Source organism: Chiloscyllium plagiosum, unplaced genomic scaffold (genome assembly GCF_037043375.1).
Source record: "Chiloscyllium plagiosum isolate Xiang-an unplaced genomic scaffold, Cpla_swu_hap1 HiC_scaffold_10, whole genome shotgun sequence".
NCBI classification, from domain to species: Eukaryota; Metazoa; Chordata; class Chondrichthyes; order Orectolobiformes; family Hemiscylliidae; genus Chiloscyllium; species Chiloscyllium plagiosum.
Genome location: NW_028270148.1, coordinates 23803918 through 23822610, shown reverse-complemented (window position 1 = coordinate 23822610; position 18693 = coordinate 23803918). Strand labels below are relative to the sequence as shown.

The following is an 18693-nucleotide window of genomic DNA, read 5'->3' as shown; positions in this document are numbered from 1 at the left end:
CAGCCTCTCCATATACTATACTGTGCTTCTTGCTTACAAACCTCAGGGCACTATTACAACTATCTGCCAAGACAAAGTACTTAAAGCATTGAATACTTGAACTTTAGAAAGTCATGAAAAACCAATTTAATCCCAGGTCAAATCGTTTTCTTTTTGTATCGCCGTTAAAACATAAGATGTCATTAATGTTCACGGACACTGGGTGAAACCTTACTAAAAACATATTTATATATAACTGGGGTTGGGGTTAGTTTATGGTTGTGAATTAATTCTTAAACACTGCTGCGAATGTAAAATGGACAAAGTGTAAGTTCAAACCAAATTCCACATTTTACGGATGCACCTGTATAAAATTCCACACTGGGTAATCTGCTGTGAAAGGACATTAGCATCAAAGACAGCATGTTAAGTGGTAACAACTGTATTATTCTAAACACTGATTAGAACGTACTATCAGCCTGACACCAATGTAGTTGTTGCAGATGCTTCATAAAACTTCCTGGCATTAGTTGTGTGGATAGCTACACGACTGGGCCTTCCCTGTTGACCGTTTGCATTCACCACTTCTCCATAAAGTTCTGCAAACAGACACCCCAAAATTTAAGACTACTGGGGAGGGGTTAAGCTGTGGCTTTGACTGCGGTGTAGCAGCAATGATGGTGGAATGAATGCTGCTGTCACTTTGGAGCCAGTTGTGGGTACCAGTTCTGCTTTGACCCTCTTTCCCTCTGCCGGGAATTGAAGCCACACCTTTTGAGTGCCTGCATCTCATTGGCTGCACAGACTGTTTGTGCTGCCGAAATTCCTTTAACCCATTGTGGTGGAGGGAGCCTGGTTTGAACGCTGAACTGTAGGAGTGTTTGGCTCCACAGTCTGTTGCAGAGGCCATGTCACCATTCCTAGTTTTGGATGTTTGCAAAACGAGGCTTTTTTAAAAAATTCGTTTTTGGCTCCGTAGGTCTGATTCAGCCTATTTCAGGATTTAATTACCTCCCTTTTTTTAAGGATCCTGTGGGAATGGGATGTGCAAAAGGTCAAAGTGGAGCTTTTCCTTTGGCTAAGCTTGGTATCCTTTGAGAATGCTGAATGACTTCAATTGTATTTGACAAAGTAGGACTAAACTGCACATACTGTCCCATGTTAGCTAGGCACCACACGGGCCTGTTTGTCAAGAAAGAATGACAATCTAACAGAAGATAAACATTCTGCACATGTAGTTTGTCTAATGCAATTATAACTAACCAAACCCCGATTGGAATGAGGAAGAAAATTGCCTCAATTGCCTGCCAAAGGGAATGATTTGGTTTGTCCTGCCAGCATGACAAAGTCATTTCAATGTAGTGACCTTGGAGTTAGTTGTATTTGTTTTTTAAAGATTTTGTTTTGGTTTGAGCGTAATGGAAATTCTCTGCCATTCCTGAATGCTAGAGCTATTGCTGTACTAATACAGATGCATGTGAGAAGATACTTACACCCTGCTTATTATTGCTTAGAGCATGTTGCTTTTCATAAGGTTTAACACTCCATGTAATTGTCAGATGGTTGCCAATGTAAAACCTGTATCCTTCATGTCGTGGGGCTTTAATCTGGTACAAAGGATGCTCCGAATGTGTCTATGTTGGCGCACATATGTATATACACACAGTCACGCCTTAATGTATGTTGTTTTTATTTTTAGCTTTGTTTGCTGTTCTGTCCTTGTCAGCTGGTGATGGAATTTCTGCAGGTTTTTTTTTCTCTCTTAGATCATTTCTGGCAACCTCCCTCCCTTTTTTGTTTTTCTCTCTCTGCTGCAGCTGAAAATCTTTTAATTGAAGAGAAAGGGCCCTGCTACCGGTTTGTCAGTGCAGGAAAGCAGTGCATGCATCCTCTGTCTGTGCAGCTCAGCAAGCAGATGTGCTGTTGCAGCGTTGGCAAAGCCTGGGGCACAAGCTGCGAGAAATGTCCCATTCTGGGAACAGGTAAGGGCAGCAGAAACCAGCGAATAACTTTTTTTTTCTTTTTTCGCTTCACAGATACTGCTCTTTTGTCTTTCTTTGCTGGCTGCTTTTTACTGTTATGCTTGTTGTATCCTGTGGCACCCAAGAGTAGGATTTTAATTGCTAGACCGTAGTTGCTACACAACTTAAGAATGGCAGATGCTGATATACCCCATCCATGTTTCTTTTACCCCACCTCCCTTTAAATTAGATTTAAAATGCTGATCAAGACAAATGTTTGAGCTCATTTATTCCAAAACAAAACCGTTTTCCCCCAAAGTGCACACTTTATTTGGTACACGCAGTTATACTGTCATCACAAAAGCACATCTGATCCACTCACCTTCCTTCAGAGATCCTGTTATCCTGTTACATGACTAACTTTTGCTGGTTTGGAACTGACTAATTCAGAATGGCATTTATGGTTCTTGTTGTGATGTTTGTATTTTTTATGCGCTCCTTCAAAAGGGAATCTGAATGTTGTGAATCACACAGTGGAATGAGTCAAAGCATCTGTCAGTTGTGCACACTGTGTTGAAGGATCAATGGCGATGACTGATCTGGAATTATTTCTTGAAAGTAATAATGGTGCTTGACCCCTTTCTATATTCCTGACTCCCAGTTGGGAGATGATCCTGTGACTAGGGTTTCTGGCTGCTGAGTGCAGCCTTGAATGTTCTGGAATGGGTAATCCACATACTCCCTTTAGAAATGCAGCTCCCACACATCCATCACTAATAGAAAGTGCTGGGAGAATAACGTCATTCCTGCTCATCTCTACACATTTTTGTCACTTGAAGCCTTTTTGGCCATTGTTATTTCACCTGTCATCTTTAAACTGAATGGGCCAGTCAGATTTAAACTTTCTTGGAGTTCGCACAGCCCAGCTGGTGATCAGACAGAGTGTCTGATTGAACAACTCCTCATCCAGTTCGGCACTCAGCAGAAACATCGAGGAATCGTGATCAGGTTCCAGAGAGAAACGTCAAACCACTCCCCACCACTCCACATAGCTCCCATTTTGATCTGTGTTTGTGTTTAATCACAAATAGCTTTCAGGTTATATGGGGTGGCACAGAGGCTCAGTGGTTAGCACTGTTGCGTCACAGCGCCAGGGACCTGGGTTTGATTCCAACCTCAGGTGACTGTGTGGAGTTTGCACATTCTCCCCGTGTCTGCGTGGGTTTCCTCCCACAGCCCAAAGTTGTGCAGGTCAGGTGGATTGGTCATGCTAAATTACCCACAGTATCCATTAGGTGTGTAGGCTAGGTGGATTAGCCATGGGAAATGCAGGATTATAGGGATAGGGGATGTGGTTCGTATGGGTGGGATGCTCTTTAGAGAGTTGGTGTAGACTTGATGAGCCAAATGGCTGCTTCCACACTCTGGAGATTTTATGATTTTTGACACTGTGTATTCATGGGAAAAACCCAACTATTTCGGTCACATACTCGATTAACAGCAAAATCTTTTACATCTTTCTGTTTCTTTGGAGTGTGTTCTTTAAAATTAAGCTGACTGTTGTGACTCTGTGCTGCTGACAATTGGAAGTAATATTACTAATGTTGACATCTGGGAGAAAAGGTTGTGTTGGGTACATGTGTGCCTTGCCTCTTGTTTGTCTCCTCCTCCATTGGCTGGTTGTAACAAATTACTGCCAGGGCGAGGGGAGTAAATGACCCATATCTAATGAGCTAGGAGAGAGTGAGGACTACAGATACTGGAGATCAGAGTGGAAAAATGTGTTGCTGGAAAAGCTGTCGTATCTAATGAGCCACCACTTTATTTGTGTCCGTATTTCCAAGATCCCTTGCTGCTCTCAGTAGATCACAGCCTCAATTGAACTTGCAAAACCTTCTCCCATGTTGCAACGGGATTCCTGAGAAACGGGTGCTGTGGTTAATGAGATCTGTGATGTGCATTCTAATGCAATCCAACTGGAGGAAGGAAGAGCTGGACACAGAAGTAGGCCGAGATTCTGTTGTGGCATGGCAACGCCGTTGCCGGCCACTCAAGGGGACAGTGCAGCGCGGCGTGGCTCTAATCATAAAATGTACACAGCACAGCTGGAAGTCATCCAATCCATCAGATCCATGCAGAATCTTTGCAAGATCAATGTAGATAGTCCTTGTCCTTCTCCCATAATCCATGAATTTTTATTTTCTCTGTTGCTTAAGTTGCACACTGGAGTGTACTGGAGAGTTGTAAAGCTCCTTGATATAGATGGGAAAAATATCCAACCTCGCAGTGAAAGTGCTGAACAAAATTATTTGCAGGCACTGGCACACACATACTGCCTCGAAAAGATACTGGAGCTGGAGCCCTTGCTTTGATTAGGGTCTCGTGTTATAATCTCAGTAAACAGCTCACCGCCCCTTGCCCACCCTGGCTGGGAATTCTGGGACAGGAGCAGGGCCGGTTGGGATGAATAGACAGAGTGGCTGTCATAGCCTTCACCCCGTCATTACCCTACCCACAGTCCCATGCTCAGCTCAATAATGTATGGCCCAGCCGCAAGGATGGAAATCTACCTTTTCTCAGAGATGAAAGGAACCTCTCATATTTGAACTAAATGCGTGTATTCATCTTAAATGTTATTATACCACTATTCCTTGGGAACTCTATAAATGTAAGCCATACTTACTTAGCATCCACATACAATCCAAATGAATCACCACAGGTTTGTGTGAGGTGACAGACACTGGGAAGGTGAGTTGCTCCTTGTTTTTTTGGAGTATATTCGCGACACTAACTCTAGCATTGCTCTCCTTTGTGTTTCCTGGTCTTTCCTATACCTGTTAAGAAGCCTCTCTTTACTTCCATTGTGCCGGTTCCTTTGAGAGTATTAATGGACTCTGGGCAGCCCAGACTGAGAATTGGCAAAGACTCAAGTGCCCACTGAAAGTGAGTTGGAGGTGACTGGTGTCTGAGCTTGGCAATTGAGGGGAGATTCCCTGCCAAATTGGGAAACACTTTATTATTGATGTAAATGCATGTACAAACCTGGGCTTACTCAGATGGGCTTTGATTACACCCTACTGATACCGAGGGTTCTCAGAAGCTGCATACCATTCCCTATGGATAAAACCTTCTGTGCTGATATCAAAGCAAATGACGAGGAACAGCACAGGATGAAGCAGAGGAGAATTGAGAAGGACTGATAGAGATAGCAGCCACCATTTACTCTTCCCTCCCCAATGGAATAATGCAGGGAGCATAGTCATTACTGAAGAGGTATGTAGGGCAAGTGCACGCTTAACTAAAACAGCTTTGTCTCTTATTGTGTGATTCATTTGTTAGCTTCCCAGTCTGACTATAATGATAACCATTGGACCCAATCTTTTACAGCACACTGCCAGTTCCTGTTGCCATATTTGATCTCTGCCATGTCAGCCCAGTTACAAATCACTCTTTGGTCACCAGTGCCACATCAAAGGAGAAAGGGACAAATCATTTCCCTTGGCAACGCCACAAGGCAGCTATGGTGCAATTTGTTTTCCATGGTTTTCCAAGGTTCTGAGTTGCTGGTGGTACTTTTGTGTGGTCTCCCATGGGACATTGATACCATCCTCAGACCAAAGTGCCTCAACAGAGAGAATGTCTAACCCCTCAATGTGCAGACTGTGTGATAGAATATGCAGAGAATCCCGTAACTCAATACCAGATACACCAGAAGTTATCTTGGTGCGTTCATTAGCCATTACCCAATGCTCCCAGCTTCTGATGGATGAAAAATCATATCAAATCATATCATATGACTCTAGCTACCCCAGGCCTTGTGGATAATATTCTGGTCAGTACATGGTGACGAAACATGGGTAATTTGGAAGGTTACCAATCGAGAGTGCTCACAGGCCCTTACTGGAATTTGAGAGATGTAGCTCTGTATTTTTCTTTTCTGAAACTTAGTTTTGATTTTCCTCCCTCTTGAAAGTGAGAAAAACAGAACAAAGTTTTAATGATTTACCCAGTGCCAACCTGGTTTTACTCTGGGCCAGGAATGGGACCATCAATCTCCGAGTGAAACCTCATCTCCCAACTGGCACAGCAGAGTGAATCTTTCTCATTGGCCACCCAGCTGCCCATCTTTGAATCAGACTGTCACTGCTTGTTGGGTGATGAGTTGGTTTTGAACTATGACACCATGCCCACTGGGAAGGGGTCCTTATCTTTTGTACATCTTCCACTTAAGTCTTTAAGACCTTATGACATAGAACAAAAAGAATGCCATTCAATGAGATTGTGGCTAATCTGGTAACTCTCAACTCCACTTTCCTGCCTTTTACCTTTGCTGATTAAAAATCTATCTCAGCCTTGAATATACTTAGTGACCCATCATCAACAGCTCTCTGTAGTAAAGAATTTCACAGATTCACTGTCCTCTGAGAGAGCTTGTACCGAGACTGGTCCTAGACTGTCTCACAATAGGAAACAAAATTTCCGCATCCATGCTATCAAATCCCCTAAGAATCATGTTTGTTTCAGTCAGGGTGCCTCTCATTCTTCGAAACCGTAGTGAGTACAAGTCTAAACTACTCGACCTCGCCTCCTCAGAAAGTATCTCCATACTCCCGACCGCCTCCATTGCCAAGAGATCTTTCCTTTTAGAAGACGACTGAAGCTGTTCACAATATTCCATGTGTGAGCTTACTGGTGGCTTGCTTAGTTTTAGCAAGACTTCCCTATTTTGTATCCTCCATTTCCTTTGACATAAAGGCCAACGTTCTATTTGTTTTCCCCATTATCTGCTCAATTTGGATGATAGCGTTTTGTGGTTCATGGACAAGGACTCCCAAATCCTTCTGGATTGCAGCTTTCTGAATCCTTTCCAGATTTCAATAATAATCAAGTCTTCTATTCTTCCTGCTAAAGTGCATAACCTTACATTTTGCCACATTCTATTCCATTTGCTAAGCTTTTGCCCACTCACTGAACTTGTCGATATCCCTCCATAGACTCCTTGTGTTATCCTCACCACTTGCCTTCCCACCTATCATTGTGCCATCCACGTCATTTTGTGGCATCGTTTAACAGGCAGAAGATTGAGTGTTTCACTCCCTTCAGTGGAACCTGGATTCAGAACCAAGTGGCCAATTTGTAACCTCGCTTCATTGTTTAGCCCCATCTCCCTGTTGACTTTTGATTAATTTTTAAAATACGTATTTGCTCCCAGTTCAAATGATCTCTTTTGTCTTGGTGTATGACATCATATTGCACTGCATTTTTAGCATCATGTTACATTCAGACAAATGGCTCCAACAACCTGTACAATGTGCAGATAGTCATCTCACACTGTGCACATTCTGTCATCAGTGAACACTCATGACCAACTTCCCATGAACGTGACCTGGGTTGATAACAGAAAGAGTTGAACAGTCATGTCACCAAGCATTCTGGCCTTGTGCTATGCCACGTTTAGGCTCAAGAAAATTTGTACGCGGAACTGTATGAAATTATGACTAAATTTTAAAATTTGTGTTACTTTTTAACAAATATTGATGTACTTGTACCTCGTTGCACGGCTTGGCACAATGCACTCATCCTGGAAACGTCCACTGAAGTAAGTGGATGACTGTCATGGTAACTTCCTCAACCTGTCCAAACTTGTGAGACTTCTGAACAAATTCAACTCACTTCTTGAGATTTGGATTTGTTCTTTTCTTACTGAGGGCTACTTAAAATCACACTGAGAGGTGAATGAGCTGGGCTTGGCCCCTCTCCGAGGCCTGTGACGCTCCGTGGATGTGAGGTCAGAGGGTGAGTGGGAAACGCCGCTGGCTGAGCCACACCATACCCTGGACTCCAGACCTCATTTCCACATGGCCCTGTGGAGAAAGCCCCATTCTTCTGCATTTCAGAATTGAGCTGCTTGACCCCTCGGAGGATCTCGCTGACCCTTCCCTCACCTGCGAAATTCAACATGAAGGTGACAGGACTTCAGAGATACAGCTGGGAAGCAGAATGTTGTTTGACTGGTCAATGTGGAGACAACTTACATTTTGTTTCGTTCATGCTGACAAAGACCAGTTTGTTCTGTGCATTCAGATGGAGATGAAACAGCACTGCAAGTGGTGGGAACTGAGAGGTTTCCTGTGAAGGCATTTATTGAGGGAGTATTAACTGGGTTGCAGTGGCACAATGGTTATGTTCCTCAACTATACCAAGCTGTGGGTTGACATTCCACCATTGCAGCTGGGCAAGTTAAATAAATCTGGCAGTTATCAAGGGAACGGCAGGTTTGTTGTAAAAGCTCATCTGGTTCACTAACGTAGGGAAGGAAATCTGCTGCCTTTACCAGGTCTTGCCTACGTGTGACTCCAAACCCTGAGCAATGTGGTTAACTCTCGAAGTTCAGGATTGGTGAGAAATGTTGGCCTTGCCGATGAATCCCAAATCCTGAGAATCGGCAAAACTAATCCCGAATACATGGAGCTGTTCAAGCAGCTTTGCTGGAAGAGAACAATATAATGAACATGAAGATGTAGAACATAGATCAGTACAGCACAGGAACAGGCCCTTTGGCCTACGATGTTGTACCAAACATCATGCCAAATTAAACTAATCCCTTCTGCCTGCACATGGTCCATATCCAGTATTCACCCTCCACTTGGACACCTTCCCTGGCCCTAAGTGCTTCCTGTTCACCATGGATGTCCAATCCCACGATTCCTCCATTCCCCACCAGGGCAGTCGGGGAGCTCTCGGCTTCTTCCTTGACCAGAGGCCTGAACCATCCCCATCCACCACCACTCTCCTCCGCCTGGCTGAACTTGTTCTCTCATTGAACAATTTCTCCTTTAATTCATCACATGTCTGCCAAGTCAAGGGAGGGGATGTGGGCACCCACATGGGGATCCCAGTTATGCCTGTCTTTATGGGGTATTGTGGAATAATCCTTGTTCCAGTCCTACAATGGCCCCCTCCTGCAACTCTTTTCTTGGTACATCAACAGTTGCTTCAGTACCACTTCACACTCCCCGCCTGGACCTTGAAAAATTTGTTCATTTTTCCTCCAATTTTCACCCCTCTATAACTTCCACTTCGTCCATTTCCAACACTTCCCTTCCTTTCCTTGACTTCTCTGTCTCCATTTCGGGAATAAACTATCCACTGCCATCCACTACAAGCCACTGACTCCCATAGCTACCTTTACTACAGCTCGTCACACCCCACATCCTAAAAGGACTCCATCCCATTTTCCCAGTTCCTTCGCCTGCATTGTATCTGTTCAGATGATGCCCTCTTCCAAAACAGCGCTGCTGACATGGCTTCCTTCTTCCATAACCATGGTTTACCCACCCACTGTGGTTGACCGGGCCCTCAACCGCATCTGACCTATCACCTCTGCTTCCGCCCTTGCCCCTCCCATCACTCACAGCAACATGATTGGGAGCCCCTTGTCCTCACTTTTCATCCCAACAGCCTCTGCATTCAAAGGATCATTCTCCACCATTTCAGACAACTCCAGCAGAATGCCACCACCAAACACATCTTCCTCTCACTCTCCTGTCTGCCTGTCACGGGGATTGTTGCCTCCGGGGCACCCTAGACCATTCTTCGATGACCACCAATGTCCCCTTTAAGGCACCTTCCTATGTAATTGCAGAAGGTGCAACACGTGTCTCTTCACCTTTTCCCTGCTCACCATCCAAGGGCCTAAATACTCTTTCCAAGTTTTTACTTGAAAGAGTAGTAGGGGCGTGGAGTGTACTGCCTGCAACAGTAGTAGACTTGCCAACATTAAGTGCACTTAAATGGTCATTTGATAGACATATGGACAAGAATGGAATAGTGTAGGTTAGGTGGGCTTCAGATTGGTTCCACAGGTCGGTGCAACATCGAGGGCTGAAGGGCCTGTACTGTGTGTAATGTTCTATGTTCTAGCAGCACTTCACCTGTATCGCCTCCAGTCTGGTCTATTGCTTTCATTGCACCCAATGTGGTCAACGCAGCATTGGAGAAACTGAACATAGACTGGGGTAACTGCTTTGCAGAGCACTCCGATCTGTACACAAGCGTGACACTGACCTTTCCCTGCTTGCATACCCACTTGTCTGGCCTCAGCATTCTGCACTGCTCCAGCAGGACATATAAAATCATGAATGGGACAGATGAGATAGAAGTAGGGAGGTTGTTTCGCTGGTGGGTGAAACCAGAACGAGTGGGCATAGTCTCAAACTAAGGGGGAGCAGGTTTAGGACTGAGTTGAGGAGGAACTTCTTCACCTAAAAGGTTGTGAATCTGTGGAGTTCCCTGCCCAAGGAAGCAATTGAGGTGACCTCACTGAATGTTTTTAAGATGAACACTGTTGAACAGTAAAGGAGTTAAGGGTTATGGTGGACAGGCGGGTAAGTGGAGCTGGGTCCATGAAAGATCAGCAATGGTCTTACTGAATGGCGATGGACATCGTGTTGAACCGTTCATGTCTCTAGGTTTGCAATAGACAAGTTAACATCTGGGTTAGATGTGCAAGGCAATGGAGGAAAGGCAGGAAATTGGCAGTGGGTAACGATGCTCATCTGAAGAGCCAGTGCAGACTCGATAGGCCAAATGGCCTCCTCGTGTGCTTTAACACTTCCGTGATTCTGTGCAGTGTTCCATTGTAATTCCTGGCAAATGGTGAATTCCCTCAGGACTTCCACTTTTCCAGTGAGGAAACACTGCTTATAGGCATCTGTTGATGAAGTTGCGCGGGTATCCGTTTTTGGCGAATACCTTGTATAGGTGTTGTATAGTTTAGGACTTGGTCTGTGTGTGTGGCTATACAGGAAAGCCACACACACAGACCAAGTCCTAAACTATGAAAGTAACCACCCCAACACACACAAACGAAGCTGCATCAGGACACTATTCAAAAGGGCCACAACACACTGCAGCACACCAGAACTGCAAAAAGAAGAAGAGGAACACCTATACAAGGTATTCGCCAAAAACGGATACCCGCGCAACTTCATCAACAGATGCCTAAGAGAAAGACCACAGAACGAGGACATACCACAACCAAAAGGACTAGCCACACTACCATACATCAGGAGCATCTCAGAACTGACAGCCAGACTACTGCGACCCCTAGGACTCATAACGGCACACAAACCAACAGCCACGCTCAGACAACAACTCACCAGAATGAAGGACCCGATACCCAACATGAGCAAAACTAATGTAGTGTACAAAATACCATGCAAGGACTGCACAAAACACTATATAGGACAAACAGGAAGACAGCTAATAATCCGCATACATGAACATCAACTAGCCACGAAACGACACGACCAGCTATCCTTAGTAGCCACACACGCAGACAACAAGCAACATGAATTCGACTGGGACAACACTATTATCATAGGGCAAGCCAGACAGAGAACAGCCAGGGAATTCCTAGAGGCATGGCATTCATCCACAAACTCCATCAACAAACACATCGACCTGGACCCAATATACCAACCACTACAGCGGACAGCTGAAACTGACAACCGGAAGCGACAGGGACAGACCACTGTAAACCCCGGAGGAAACATCAAAGAAGCGCTTCGCAGGAGGCTCCCAAGCACTGATGATGTCGCCTAGCCAGGGGACGAAACGTTTGCAACAAAAACTTCCAGCTCGGCGAACAGAACCACAACAACGAGGCAGAGAAAGACCACAAAGAAACTCACCTCTCCACACTCTTGGTCGCCCCATACCAAGAAAATATTACTAACGACAGCAATACTCCATTTTTCACACACGAGCTACTTGAGATATGGGACTCCATCTCCCGAAACATTGTTGAAGCTGGTGGCTCAAGTGGAAATGTGAAGACTGAAACTGATGGATTTTCATTTAATTTAAATCTGGAAGGTTGTTGAACCAAGTTGGATAAATGATGTTAAGATTTGGATCAGTTATGACTTAATCAAATGACAGGATAAGCTTGAGAAGGCTGAATGGCCTCCTCCTGTTCCTTGGTTCAGAGGAATTCATTCAAGCCTCCTTCACTGCTGCTTAACCAGTTCACACATTGGACCCGACTTGGGGTTTTGGAGGATTGAATGGGGGAGGTGGGGATCTTGATCCCACACCTCAATAGGAGCAGAAATAGCTGGAGAAACTCAGCAGGATTGGTCCCATCTGTGGAGGAAGAGAGAGGGAGAGAGAGAGAGCAGAGTTACTGTTTCAGTTCCAGTGAACCTTCTTCAGAACAGACACAATTTTGTCTGGATTGATGAACTACTGGCAAGAGGCTATACTGTCCATTTAAAGATCGGAAGCTAGAGGTTCAATAGGAGGGGTCCAAGGTGCAGGGAGCTGTTGCGAATTGGCAGGCGCTGATGTAGTGGTAATGTCACTGGGCTAGTAATCTAAAACCCCAGGCTAATGTTCTGGGGACATGCGTTTGAATCCAATCATGGTGGATGGTGGAATTTGAATTCAATATAATGTGAAACTCAAAATGAATCTACTGGAACCATGTAGTCATAATCATAAAAACACATCTAGCTCATGAATGTCCTTCAGAGGAGGAAACTTGCCATCCTTATCTGATCTGACCTACATGTGCCTCTAGATCCACAGTAGCCGTTGCACTCCCAATGCAGAGTGTGAAGGCTGTCCTAAGGCTGACTGGAAAGGTCCAGTTGGCTGTCATTAGCTTTTACTGGCTTTAAAGCGTTGCCCATTGCTCAGGGTCATGTAGCTGGATGACCCAATTCAGTCTCTGGCAAAATAGGCAAAGAGGAGGATGGTGCCAGTAAACTGGCTTTGCCAGGTGGCTGTACAAAACTGCACCCCAGCTCACCTCCATTTCCACACCCTGTTCTGGGCCAAAACCCTTCCCAATGTCTCTCTTTCAGTTCTGCTACTACATGAAAATGGTCTCCAACAATTTGGCAGACTCCAGGTAGAATGATCCAGAACAAGACACCTCTTATCAGAATGAATGCATAACAAGATCTGTCACACATTGTTAATGTCTCTCTGTCAATGTGTCAGAGGTTGATGGGCTACAGTTCTCTCAGGAAGTCTGAGTTGCTTTGGAAATAGGCATATTGCAGTCTGGAGCTATGGACTGTGATGGTAGAGGCTCCAAAATTCTTAGGTCCAGATGTTGACCAGAAATATGTCAGAAGAAAGTGAGGACTGCAGATGCTGGAGATCAGAGTTTAAAAATGTGTTGCTGGAAAAGCGCAGCAGATTTGGCTTATGCCCGAAACGTCAATTCTCCTGTTCCTTTGATGCTGCCTGACCTGCTGCGCTTTTCCAGAAATATGTCATGCTTATTCTGCCAGCCATTGGCATTGCAGGTTTACACTCAATAGCCAGTTTGATCAAAGATCTCGGACTTTAATTTTGTGCCACCTTTTACTTTGCTACACTTACATCATATCTTCATTTTTTTTGAGGCATTTGAAAAGTTAGCTGTGAAAATTCCAAATATCGAGGACTTTAGAAAACATTTCTAAATGTTTAGTCAGCATTGCAAATACATCCGTGTGTAAGCTGGAGTAATTTAAATGATGCTATGTTGTATTTTGTGTTGTCCAAAACAGCTGCCTTCAAGCAAATCTGCCCTGGTGGAATGGGCTACCATGTAAGTCAAACCTTCAAGAAGGTGACTATCAAGCCTGGGTCTGAAACTAAAGTGCAGAAGCGTCCTGACTCGACCATGACTCATCCTGAGATTAAACACTCTGATCCGATACCTACTCCGGCAAAGATACCACCAGAACAACAGCCCTTAGAAGCTTTCCCATCAACCGAGACTCAACACCCAGCGGTGTTAATACCAGAAGGTAAGCATCTTCTCAGTTAGAAGCAAGCTGTGGGTGTTTTGATCAACCTTTGGGATATAGTAAGTGGAATCTATAATGTGGATAAAGAAAGACATTTTCTTCACTGGTTTGGGAACCGGGAACCACGGGACAGGGTGGTGGAATGTTGCTGCAAGTAGCAGTTGTTTCTGAGTGAGTTAATAATTTTAAATCTCAGATTTATTTTCAGGTACACAGTTAAGATGCAGGCAAATTATCATCCTTCGAGTCTAATTTCCTTTGTAGGTATTAATGCACTCCTCTAGGCTTGTTTTGTCTGCTGTTCAATAGCTCGAGGTAAATGGACACACATGCATGATATCTCCAGGCTGTAACTTGACTTCCATGTTTTCCAGTGAACTATGTTTATGTTTCCTAGTGGAAATGTACTTTCTATAATCTGTCTCTTGTCAGAGCCTGCATTAAAGTTTCCTTGTTTGGACAGTGCAAACTTGTTCATTGGTTTGTGGGTAATTATTTTCCTGAGAAACAGCCTCTGCTGCTACTGTGATACACGGAGAGGGAATTTATGAATAGGATTGTCTCCAGATGATTTTCAAAATGTTCACATAATGTAGTGACTCAACACCACCCATTGGGCTCTCTGAATCCATCTTTTTAATCTTTAACCTGCTTGGTCCACTCCATCTTCCTGAAGAAGGGCCTGTGCCCGAAACGTTGAATCTCCTGTTCCCTGGATGCTGCCTGACCTGCTGTGCTGTTCCAGCAATAAAGTTTCAACTTTGATCTCCAGCATCTGCAGACCTCACTTTCTCCACTCCATCTTGACAGAATGGAGTGTCCCTACAGTGTAGAAAGAGGCCATTTGGCCCATTGTGTCTGCACCAACGTTCTAGAGAAAATTGAAATGAAGAGTGAGTAGTTTAGTTCCCTACAGGTAATGTTTTGACCTGCATAACGTCCCTCTGCCGTGTCTAATGTGTATCTTTTAGAACTTTGTGCTTGTCCTGAGTGTTTTTTGGAGGGAGTGTAATTGGAAGTGTTGGTGGTTGAGTTCAAGGTAAATTCCTCCATCAAGAGTGAAATAATTCTACAGAGGTCAGTATCCATCACTGAGTCACCCTTTATTTACAGGTGGAGAGTCCTTCACACTGATCCAGCTCCCTCAGAGCCAGCTCTCAGAGTGAACAGAACCTTTGATATGCCTGTTTATATCTGTCAGCCAGGGCTCCCTGATTGGACCCGGTTAACAGCCCTGATCAGGGAACTCATATTTGATGAGGTCCACCTGGCTGACCTTGTCACAGCTACTACAAAGGGGATCCTGGATGTCTTTGTGCTGAGATTCGGCTGTCTGTCTGACATATCCGAGACTGTTTTAGAGTGTTGAGAAGCAGATTCCATACCTTCTCTGATCATGTGCCCAGTAGCTGGCCGCTCAATTCACGGGATTAGCTCTGAGGCCTCTTTGCAGTTTCCAAGCTTTGCTCCAGTGACATTCCAAACACAACATCTGGGAGCTGTCAGGTTAATTCTTTCCCCAACCTCTGTCTTTGGAGGCCAGCCAGCAATGTGTTAGGCATTGGTCATACCACAGACAATTGCTATTCCCTCCAGCTACTGAGTGCCCAGTAATATTTGCCCTTCCAATCAGTTCCAGGCTATTCTGGATGGATGTTTGCCAGGAATCTCTCAGCACAGCATCCACAAAGATTCTCGAAAGTCAGCCTGTTTTAAATTTGGGAGGTGTATTCCTGGCTGGGACCCCATCCTTCAGGATCACCACAAAACGATTCTAGTAATTTTCTACATTCATTTACATTTCTGGAGTTAATTACTTCAATTATAAATGGGGTCGGTTAGCTCAGCTGGTTGGACAGGTGATCTGCAATGCAGAGTGATGCCAACAGCAGGGGGTTCAGTTCCTGCACTGGCTGAAGTTACCATGAAGGACCTGCTTTCTCAACCTGCCCCTTTGGTGGAGGGTTGTTTTTGTGATTGGAAACCTGTGACCAGGGGTGTACCACAGGGATTGGTACTGGGACCTTTGCTGTTTGTTAGATCTGTTAATGACTTGGATGTGAATAGAGAGGGTAAAATCAGTAAGTTTGCAGATGACACGAAAATTAGTGCTGATGTTGATCATGAGGCTGCAGCCTGATATTAATCAGTTGGTAAATTGGGCAGAGCGATGGAAGATGGAATTTAATCCTGATAAGTGCAAGGTGATGTATTACGGAAAGTTTAATAAGAAAAGGAATTACACAATGAGTGATTAGTCCCTAATGAGTATTGAGTATCAAAGGGACATTGATGTACAAGCCCATAGATCTCTGAAGGTGTCAGCGCAGGTAGACAGGGTATTGAAGAGATTAAGGCAGAAGTGGGTACTGCAGATGCTGGAGATTAGAGTCAAGATTAGAGTGGTGCTGGAAAAGTAAAGCAGGTCAGACAGCATCTGAGGAGCAGGAAAATCGACATTCCTGAAGAAGGGCTTTTGCCCGAAATGTCAATTTTCTTGCTCCTCCGATGCTGTCCGAATTCCTGATGAAGGGCTTTTGCCCGAAACATCGATTTTCCTGCTCCTCGGATGCTGTCTGACCTGTTGTGCTTTTCCAGCACCACTTTAATATTGAAGAGAGTAAGCCTTCATTTGCTGGGGCAGAGAATATAGGAGCAAGGAAACCTTGTTTTTACTTTTACGGAGCATTGGTTAGGCAGCAAATAGAATTCCGTATCCAGTTCAGGTTACCACACATGATTGTACTGGAGAGAGTGCAGAGGAGAATCACCAGGATGTTGCCTGGGATGAAATGTCTCAGTTATAAGGAGAGACTGAATAGGCTGGAGTAGAGGAGGCTGTGGGAGGATCTGACTGGGGTGTACAAAATTATGAGTGGCATTGACAGGTTAGATCATGAGAATCTTTTCGCTGTGGCAGACATATCTAAGACCAGAGGGCATAGGTTTAAGGTGAGGTGTAAGTGGTTTAGAGAAGTTCTGAGAAAAGTGCATTTCATCCAGAGGGTGTTAGAACTATGGAATGAGCTGCCTGAGAGGGTGCTGGAGGCAGATACTCTGGCAGCATTTAAAAGGCATCTGAACAAGTACTTAAAAACCCAGGACATAGCAGGCTATGGACCAAGGGCAGGTAAATGGGATTTACTGTAGTATGGTGTTTGTTGGACAGCATTGAGACAGTGGGCCTAAGGGCCTGTTTCTATGCTGTATGACTCAATGACATAATTGAACCAGCTGGACTTTTCAGTAGCTTTCTGGTTGATGTTTTCCCAATCAACCTGTTCTGAGAGGTTACGACATACCTTTGGACTGGGTGGGACTTGAACCCAAGCCTCCTCACTCAAAGGTAGGGGCATTACCACTGTATCATAGTACCATTGGCTATCTAGTCCACACTTAATTGAATTTCAATTGCATTAGTTGCAATGCTGGGATTTGAACCTCTGTCCCCATATGCAGTAGCCAGGATCACTGGATTTGTAGTTGAGTGACATTACCGCAACACCACCATCTCCCCAAAGACTCTAAATATTAGCATGTGGAATAACTACAGGTGCAATGCAGCGCTGAGCCTATGCTTTGCAATATTATTGCCTGAACACTCAACACATTTGTTTCAAATTTTGCTCTCTACTGTTTCAACAAAGACCATCTACTTTGAATATACCAATGCTTACATTGAAATTCCAGACAGAGGAATTTTTATGAGGCCTTACTGTGACATTACACTCATAATTGCCAAGATTTTTATCACTAGAGGGTAATTTCAATTTTTTTAAAATATAAAACCTTTGGCATTTCAATGAAATTGAGCTCAAAGATATAATCATTCCTGGAAATATTCCCTGGGGTAGTCCACTAGAAAGGTCTTAGCTCTGCTTTGATTGAAACATTCTGTGCGTGAACATACATCCTTTTGCCTCATTAACATGTTGACACATTCTCTGTAATGTCTGCCATTGTTGGCTGACCTAACTTTGGAATCTCTTCCAGATAACATCACATCTCGCCTTCTCATTCTTCTGTTTTGGACTCTTTTATACTTGGCCACCCTTCCCTCTCTGACCCACTCTGATGAACTGCTGGGGTTAGAATCTGCACTGCCTACTTGCAAGGTTTCTTAAAGTCTACCTCTAGCCACATGTCTGCTTACCTCTCCTCAATTACCCTTCCTTATGTCCACTGACTCTTAAAGAACTGTCCAAGGACATCTACCACACTGAAGTTACTATATTTAATTCCATATAATGGTAGATGAACATCTGTTCTGAATGCAGAAGCTTTAATGCTTTGAAACTGTAAAAGGGCAACATTCTAAATCTGGAATGTATTTTACAGAAAGCTGCTGTATTTTCTTTTCAGTGAAATCAGAAATTCTGTATACGTTGTTACGATAGGTATGGAGGAATAATTCAGCTCCCTTCTTTTTAATCCCCTCTTGGTCAATTGCAACAAATATTTTTGTTTCACCTGCCATTTAAAGATAGTTAACTCAATCAAAATGAAGGATCTAATTACAAGGCTTCCTTGAAAGGAAGAAAGAACAACTTTTGTTACCTTCTAACCCCAATCCTGAGGAAAAAAAGTTTAAAAATGTGACATCAAATACCACAAACACAGGTAATAAGTTTAAATGGGAGAACGTCTGGTATAGGCAGAAAGAATAAAAGCAACACGGTCTAAAAGTCTTTAAGAGTCCCTGAGCTGTTAGAATTTAAACCTGAGACCACCGCCGTTTAATGGTTGACTTGTATCCTCAACAGTGATGACGTTTGATAGGTACCTTTTGGATGATTACCACTTTGCTTTTCCATCGAGTATTGTCTTCTGAGATGCTAAGGACTAACTGAGGGAGAGAGATTTTCAGTTATTCCTGTAGATAATCCATGTTATTTCTCTCTGCTGTGCCGCTTAAGAACTGCTGTTGAAATATAGTTCTGTTT

At 44.0% G+C, this 18693-nt stretch overlaps 1 protein-coding gene across 5 annotated transcripts in view; it reads left to right on the top strand.

Annotated features, from left to right (window-relative positions):
- ltbp1 (latent transforming growth factor beta binding protein 1) overlaps positions 1–18693 on the top strand; it is a 425536-nt gene that overhangs the window by 180733 nt on the left and 226110 nt on the right. For 3 of the 5 annotated variants that reach the window (XM_043695510.2, XM_043695509.2, XM_043695511.2), the window contains 2 exons: positions 1797–1961; positions 13508–13750. In XM_043695510.2, the coding sequence (XP_043551445.2) occupies positions 1797–1961; positions 13508–13750 (408 nt within the window). The remainder of the gene's footprint in view (positions 1–1796; positions 1962–13507; positions 13751–18693) is intronic. The other 2 variants (XM_043695513.2, XM_043695514.2) reach the window with 1 other exon arrangement.